The sequence below is a fragment of the Teleopsis dalmanni genome, chromosome 1 (genome assembly GCF_002237135.1).
Source record: "Teleopsis dalmanni isolate 2A chromosome 1, ASM223713v2, whole genome shotgun sequence".
In the NCBI taxonomy this organism is placed as follows: Eukaryota; Metazoa; Arthropoda; class Insecta; order Diptera; family Diopsidae; genus Teleopsis; species Teleopsis dalmanni.
The window spans coordinates 33,277,683-33,286,344 of NC_051846.1; the positions used below are offsets into that span (position 1 = coordinate 33,277,683).

The following is an 8,662-nucleotide window of genomic DNA, read 5'->3' on the forward strand; positions in this document are numbered from 1 at the left end:
TTATCATCAAGCATTTAAACAAATCAGTGTTTTCACTTTATAGCTTCTACATCAATCCTCCGAAAAGTTTTTCAGACTTGTCTGTAAATCAGCGCAGATTGTAAGGGTATCTTTCGGAAGTTTATAAATTATCTAAAATTCTTTAATTCGGATCAACAATGTTCAGTCGTTTATATGGACTATAGTAGCAATTCGATTAAGGTCTGGAAAACGTCAAGTCTACATACTTCATCAACATTATCACCGCCGCAATCTAATCGATTTATTTGCGCACATAGTATCTGTTTGATGTCCTACAACTTCATTCAGATTCGATAATCTGTATAGAAAATTGAGACATATGTAAAAGTTCTGGTCTTGCAACTAACAAGACGGCAAGACAAATTCAACTAAATTAAGTAATTTAAATATTAAAAACACTTTTAATTTCTGTTACTTAGGAAACAACATTTCAGATAACGATAGTAGTTAATAGGTCAATATGTCATAAAAATTGTTAACAAAATGAAACATCCATAAGATATCTATATCTATAAAATATATCGAACTTCACTGGAATTGTACACCACCAATATTAAGATTTGCCTCTATATCCTATCTGCCAACAGCGCATAACGTCTGTAAGGCTTCGTCATCCACAGTCTTTGCGGTGTATTACAAGAATTCTACATAAAAGTAATTCCAAATAACTAATTATGGTTCAGAATTAAGTAACCGACAAATGGATGCCGTTGTTAACCGAATGAGCTATGGGGTATTCGTAAAAGGACAGTCGGGTTACCAATTGCCACTCAAAATAAACTAATGATCAATAATCAACTGATTTTTATAGTCGTTAGGCAATAATTATCACCGTTCAGCTACTCTTACATATTTAGTTGTGTTTGTTAGTTACTGATATATAGTTAGTTACGTCTTATATGCCTTATTTTTATATGCGGAGTATGAACTGTCATACTCCAAAATGATCTTTTTAGAGAATATAAAGGTACCAAAATAATTCTCATTAAAATGTTCAGATGTAAGTTTTTATTTCTTGATTATTATATTATTATATTTCTTGATTATTATATTTATTTTTAAAGTGGATCACTTCTTCAAATAATACAGTTTTTAAATTATTTTTAAAAATTAAATATAATATTATTTTTACTAATATTTCGACTACACTCTATAGTCACCTTCAGAATACTATAGTCGAAATATGCTAGAAAATAAAACACATAATTTTTTAAAATACCTATCCATAGCAGAAGTTTAAGAATACAGATAGACAAAAACGGCTTTGAAGATAACTATATTGCAATCAAAAAAAAAAAATAAAAAAGAAAGAGCTTCGATACGATATAACTAAAAATTCATGGGGATTGGGGCTAAAATCCTGCTGATTTATAGCTAAAACATATAACGTAATTACAACTATGAAACGCTTGTCCGAGAAAACGCAATTTTCCAAAGGTATGGAAAAAGCAACACCTGACATTGATAAGCAAGGCAAAATAAGAAGTATACCGGCCACTTTGCATGCTGGACACTGAAGGAAAGTTGCTTGAATGTTTGATAAAGAGCAGACTAGCAACTGTCATAGAGGAACCTGGTGGGCTATCGCCACGACAACATGGCTACAGAACAGATCGATCTACAACTGAAGCCATTCAGGACGTTATTACTAGTGTAAAATCAGTGTAGACTGCAAATCATCACTCCAGACCTATAGTTATCCTAGCAACTTTATATATCCGAAACGCGTTTAATAGTGTCAACTGGACCGACTTTCTTAATGCAATCAAACATAGATTTCGTGTGACCTCTTATCTAGTGAAATTTTTACAAAGCTACTTAGAACAGAAAACTCTTCTACCAGACATGTGATAAAAATTCAAGGAACCATACTTGGATCTGATCTTTGAAATATAAATTACAAGGAATTTTAGAAATAGGAATGCTAGGTAATTCAAACTTAGTGGCTTTTCCTAACAACGTGCGACGTATTAACTCAAATTGTGCTAATAACTAAGATCTGGCTAGATGATAATGGCTAAGACTTGCAACTGAAAAAAAGAAACACTTCTATTCATGAGAAGACACACTGAAAGTTGAGATGAACATATGTGAAGACAGATTCTATATGAAAAAAATAAATAAATACTTGAGACTAAATTCGGATTGGGCTCATTCGCTAAAAATAGCACATAAACATATCTAAGGCTGTATCTAAGGCGTCTGTGCTGGTCATCAATGGTATATCACCTATAGACTTAGCAGCAAAAGGAATGAAAATAAGGAAGGAAATGCATGCGACTCTAATTTCATACCTTTATAATAAATTGAATTACATTTCATTAACTACAAATATTGTATATATATTAATAGCTTTGAAATAAAATAAAAAATGCTTTCGTAATTATGTCAATTGTAAATAACAGATACAACGTATATATAAGTACTCGCATATAGCATGATTTTAGGTTTCAGTAGTATTTTTAGACGTTTTTGCTGATTTATTTATCGAGGAACAAAAATATTTTAGCTCAAATCAAAAAATTAAAAAGTAGAAAGAAGAGAGAAGTGTAATATTGAAAAAATATTTTAAATCTACAGTAATCAAAGACAAGAAACTAGATATTAAATTTGCACCCCTATCATCGAATAAGGTGTACTTCATAATGGTAAAGTTACTTATGTTAATAGTCCACTCCATAAATTTATTTGGTGTGGAAAAATTAAGGGGAAGCTAATTTTGTTCCTTGATCATTTATACTAAAACATTTGTATTTGTATATCATTTGTACTTCCATTAAGTATATAATTCGAAATCCAAATTCATAAAATTTTATTCTTTAGTTTCTTGAATATTCGTTAACATTTCATCGTTTGGATGATATGGACATTTATGCCAACGAAATGTGCTCGAATTGTCACTTCTTTCGATCTGTACGGAAAAAAAAACTACAAACATTGTACAAAACACCCTTGTACAAAATTAAAAGGATTTTGAAGAAATGATTACAGAAACTTTTATAGATTACTATTATTATTATAGAGGTTCATTAATTATTATTTTGCAAAAGATTATTAGTTCCTAGTGGAAAAATGTTTGATATATGGTATTCCGGTAAATATTAATAATAGATTCAATTTTTTTGTTTCTTCGAATCACGTTTCGCATTCATGTGCCACCTTAAATGTAAAATATATTTTAAGTATTTTAGAAATATCAGTGATTATCAATCACTACACAGTTGAAATTTACAACAATTAAATAGTTTGCCATCCAAAAAAATATGGTAATATCAGTTACTTGTATTATTTCAATAATTACCCTAAATGTCAATTATTGCTTACAAATAAAAATGGAATAAAATCGTCTCAAAATTTTAAAACTAATAAACATTTTTCACCTTAATTAGTTTTTTCTTTCTACTTGCATTAGCCTATCAAGAATAATCGGTTCATTATAATTATATAAATCCTCAAAAAAATCAGAGCAGTTAGTATAAATATATTTCAGAAATGTGTTATGAATCATTCAAATATTGAAACTCAAAATGATTTCACTGCAAATAACTTTGTGTATTCTTCTACTCAGTGCATTTTCCGGATTATCTAAAGCCGATGGTAAGAAGTACTTCTATATAAACCTATGGAATTCTAAATAAAAATAATTTACTAATTCCATGTAGATACTTGCTTAGGAGAGCAACGCTTTGAGTCCTTTACGAAAATTGGTAACAACTACTATTATATAGAACAAACAAATGTGGTAAGTTTATAACAAACATATACAATCTTGTGTATCTGTATATAATTACTTGAATAACTTACAGGTTAATTGGCATAAAGCAGTTGATACATGTCGCAGAATGGGCGCGGACTTAGCTACAATAAGATATAACGACCAAATAATTTCATTATCAAATTATTTGCTGTCTAAAGGATACAGAAATTTTTATTGGATCGCTGGTAATGATTTAGCCGAACAAGGAAATTTCTATTGGATTAGTAATGGTAGAAGAATGACATATGCTAAATGGACTCCTGGCGAACCAAATAATTTTGGTGGTAACGAACATTGCGTTCATCTACAGGAGCCAACTGGTGGATATACCATGAATGATAATGATTGTTCAAGGTTACTATACTTTATATGTCAAGCCCCTGAACCTTAAAAGGTGAAGAAATCAAAATTTATACGTTTTTTTAATTGCATAAATGTAAAAATTGCAAAAAACAAATTTTCATTAAAAAACTACAATTATTAAACAATTATAAATAAGTTTTACTTCGATAAGACTAGTTACAAGTTTAAAACATTAGCATAGTTCGTTAACATATCTTCTTAGAGCAGATTAAGGACAATACATTTCCTCGCATGGAAATGTTAACTCTTACACTAACACAAGTCCTCTTAACTTTTCCTAACAAATAGAATTTCAGAATAGAAGTACAGTACTGAAAAAAATTTTAAATCCACAGAGCCTATAGTTTCTTATCCGATCAACTGCAACCAAGACTTAATACCACGGTGTTCTTAACACACTTATCACACGTTGGAATATAGTTTTCTCTCTCAGAGAGAGCGACGGCTATCTAACAGCACCGGGTGGTGAAATGAAAATTTTTTTTTGCACTAACACTGAATTAGTATAATTATTCAGGAATGATTATTACAGCCCTTAAAGGGTCATTAAACAATATTTTTGTATGTTTTTTACGTTTTCTGACAAAGTGCTATTAATTGGAGAAGTGATTCTTTTGATTGAAATGAAAAAATCGTATAAGATGCATCCTTAATATATACTGAATATTGCGTATTAAAAAGATAAATACACAAAAAATCTTTCCCACAATTGTAAGATTTGCTACTGAAGGTTAATGTCGTGTGTTAAATAATTATAATAGATCCGATTTCTTTCTTTTTCGGAATCACGTTTCACATTGTGTCAGTTCAGAAGAATAATATATTTAAATATTTCAAAAATATGAATACATCAAAAATCACCATAAAGTAGTTATTTATAACAACTAACGAGTTTGTTAATAAGAAAATATGGAAATATCAGATACTCGTGATATTTCAATAATTATCGCAATAGCAATTATTGTTTAAAGTTAAAAATGAAAATGGAATATATTATTGTGTTTTACTTTCAAAACTGATAAATATTTTTATTTCAATTAGTGCTTTCTTTCCACTCGCATTAACCCATAAAGAGTAATCCGTTCATAATAATTATATAAATCCTCAAAGAAATCGGATCAGTTAGTATAAATACATTCTGAATATGGGTTTTTAATTATTTAAATTTTTAAGGTCAAAATGATTTCAATGCAAATAGCTTTGTGTATTCTTCTACTCAATATATTTTTCGGATTTTCTAAAACCGATGGTAAGAAGTACATCTATATAAGCCCATGGAATCCTAAATAAATATAATTCACTTATTCCATGTAGATACTTGCTTAGGAGAGCAACGCTTTGAATCCTTTACGAAAATTGGCCACTACTACTATTATATAGAACAAACAAATGTGGTAAATTCATATCAAATATATACAATCTTGTGTATCTCTATATAATAATTTTAATAACTTACAGGTTAATTGGCATAAAGCAGTTGATACATGTCGCAGAATGGGTGCGAATTTAGCTACAATAAGATATGACGACCAAATAAATTCATTATCAAATTATTTGCTGTGTAAAGAATACGGAAATTTTTATTGGATCGCTGGTAATGATTTAGCTAAACACGGAAATTTCTATTGGATTAGTAATGGTAGAAGAATGACATATGCTAAATGGAGTGCTGGTGAACCGAATAATTTTATGGGTAATGAACATTGCGTTCATTTAATGATAAGAAATAGTGAATATGGTATGAATAACAATGAATGTACAAATCTTGCACACTTTATATGTCAAGCCCCTGAACCTTAAATGGTTTAAATAGTTAAATTTTTGCTTTTTTTATAATAGCATAAATACTAAGAAATAAATAGATGATATGAAGACAGTTCGTAAAATAAGCTTTGGTATAAAAGTCGGTAGTTTGGACTATAAATTGCATTGTTTGCATCCAGAAACAGGCTTGTAGATCTGTTATAAAAGATATATGTTGCGTTGTAGACACCATGAAGGTTCTTTATTGAATTGAAATTTTTGAAATTTAATTTATTGAAATTTAATGCAAGCATATCGGTTTCATTTTTTTTGTTGCTTTTATTAATAACCATTTATAATGTCATCATGTAAAATCGCGCTATTATTGCACAGCAGTTTCGGAGTTAGATGATAGGTTATTGTCTTATGCCGTTTTCGATTGGTAAATCTATGGTAATTTTTTCAATCGAGATTCACTTTAAATGCAATTTTCATTTTCGATTGGTAAGTCTCCAGCGAAGTATATAATACTCGAGATTAATTTATAACTCTAGATATTTTGCCAGAGTAACAACATAACAACAATAGCTGTTTAATATTATTTGACAGGCAAAGTATTCATGAAATATTTAAATGGCTATCTATACTACTACAAAAATGTTTGATTGGGAAAAAAAATTTGACAGACAGAGTATAAATCTAAAGTGAATCCAGTTTTACCAATCGAAAACGCCATTTATCAGATGTTATGTTATGTTGTAGGGTCTCTTGCTTCGATCAAGTAGTTTTGGTTGGAGATGTTGGAAACGCAGAAATGTATCAAATGTTGCTATTACCACATTATTCCGAGGTTGATGGAGCACTATCAATGTTATAGAATATTAGTTGTGTATAGATTATAAAAAGGAATTATTTCTAACAATATTTAGCCTGTTATCGAGATTAATTTTAACATATTTAATGTTAAACAACACTTGTACAAAAATATGTGCTTGTAAAGATTCTAACGGACCTATTCTACGCACTTTATAAACTTATCAAACATTGACACTTGTCAAAATTGACTGCTGTAAAGGTTTTGGTATTCTGTGACATAAATAAAAAGCTCTTTTCCTTGTTAGTTGTCAATACTACAAATGCTGTTGACAACTATAAAAATATGCTCTTTTAAAGCATTTTTTATTTTATTTTATATATTTTAAATATATATATGCTAAACTAAAGATTCTGACTCTCTCGTATAAACTAATTAAACAAAAAAATTCGAATATTTCCTTAGACCGCTGATGATGAGTACTTGACAATACTCGAAACAGCTAAACTCTAATAAATTAACTAAAGTTTTTGTAGTTGTCTTTTCATTTCTATTCGATTCCCTCCTAACTTTGAAATAGTTTCTTCTCGGCATAAGACACATCACTTCCGACAAAAAAAAGTATCATTAAATATTTGTTTTTGGCTTGTTTATAACCTAATGATATTAATTTCATTTAACTAAACTCTAAGATAAAAACTGAAAATTTGCAGTAATATAAAGTACTTAATCTGTTTTAAAATATTTAAATCGTAATTTCAAAGATTTCAGTTTTATAACTCAAACTTATAAAAAATGTTTATTACTGAAAGTAAATATAATGATGCTGCATACTTTGAGTACTGAAGAAATGCAATTTTTTACGTCTTTTTCATTATGAAAGAACTAAATTAATGGAAAAAGTTGATATCTATAAAAATTTCTGAGACTGAATTTTATTTCTTAATTTCGTTTTTATATTGCCAAAGTTTCTTAACTTTGAACTAATCACCAACTTCTGAGCTCATTTTAATTTGAAATTTATTTGTTTGGAAATGAATTTGTTGAAAACTTTGATTGCACAAGATTCTTTCCATTTTCATTGTTGCTTTTGCCAAAAAATTTATTTTTACACTCAATTGAATAAAATAAATTTCAGGCCAAACTAAGTTAGATTAAAGTTGCTTGTTTACACGTGTGAACCCCAATTTTATTGTATTTTATTATTTTGTACCTTTGATGCTGGGAAAATTTACTTCTTTCAAATCTTTTAATGTATACGAACGAGTATATGCATCTCATAGATAAGTATCTCGACTGTCTGCTACGATTTCGAATAGAATAAAAATTCATTTAAGTTGCAAAAAATTATTGAGCAATGCTTGTATAGTAACTGCAATAAATACTTCGATATGTTGTTGTTATTATTGTTGTTGTTGCTATCTGTAACTTTAAAAAGAAATCTTAACATAAACTAAAGCACTAAGCGCCGAAAAGTTTTTCAATTTCTTTTCCATAAGAAGAAATGGAAATTGCTTAGCAAGGTACAGACTATAGATACTAAGCTTCTCTGTTTGAGTGCGAGCATGTTTTGCTGTATTACAAAATCACTTCTGAAGAAAAAAAATTTATCAGCATTATAGATACTACTTATATATCTATACTTATATCAGACCATTCTTATAAGGCCATTTGAAGTGCTTGTTAGCTATTGTTAGCTATCAGAACAAGTTTGAAGCAAAGTGTGAGGCACTTTAGTGTTGTTATAATTTTAAAAATTAAGCTTTTTCAATTTATGTTCTACTGAAAGAAAAAGAACGAAAGAAAATGTAGTTGTTATAAAACAACTACTGCATTTACATGACTTTGATCTGAAACAAAAAATCTTTAAATCTTTTTTAAATCACTTAATTTGAGATTATTGCAATCCCGCATACCTCACACGTTCTCAGGTAGAAATTCTTATGCCGACGTGTGCAGCAATT

General features: G+C 29.0%; 2 protein-coding genes across 2 annotated transcripts; both read left to right on the forward strand.

The window, feature by feature from the left end:
• The first annotated feature begins 3,498 nt into the window (after nt 1–3,498).
• LOC119665855 (C-type lectin 37Da-like) lies at nt 3,499–4,233 on the forward strand. The gene is made up of 3 exons (XM_038075111.1): nt 3,499–3,618; nt 3,684–3,763; nt 3,828–4,233. Exons 1-3 carry the CDS (start codon nt 3,549–3,551, stop codon nt 4,167–4,169), a joined length of 492 nt encoding a protein of 163 aa, XP_037931039.1. The 5' UTR covers nt 3,499–3,548; the 3' UTR covers nt 4,170–4,233.
• Nucleotides 4,234–5,320: 1,087 nt separating this feature from the next.
• Nucleotides 5,321–5,941, forward strand: LOC119679268 (C-type lectin 37Da-like). The gene is made up of 3 exons (XM_038091526.1): nt 5,321–5,390; nt 5,456–5,535; nt 5,600–5,941. Exons 1-3 carry the CDS (start codon nt 5,321–5,323, stop codon nt 5,939–5,941), a joined length of 492 nt encoding a protein of 163 aa, XP_037947454.1.
• The last annotated feature ends 2,721 nt before the right edge of the window (nt 5,942–8,662 follow it).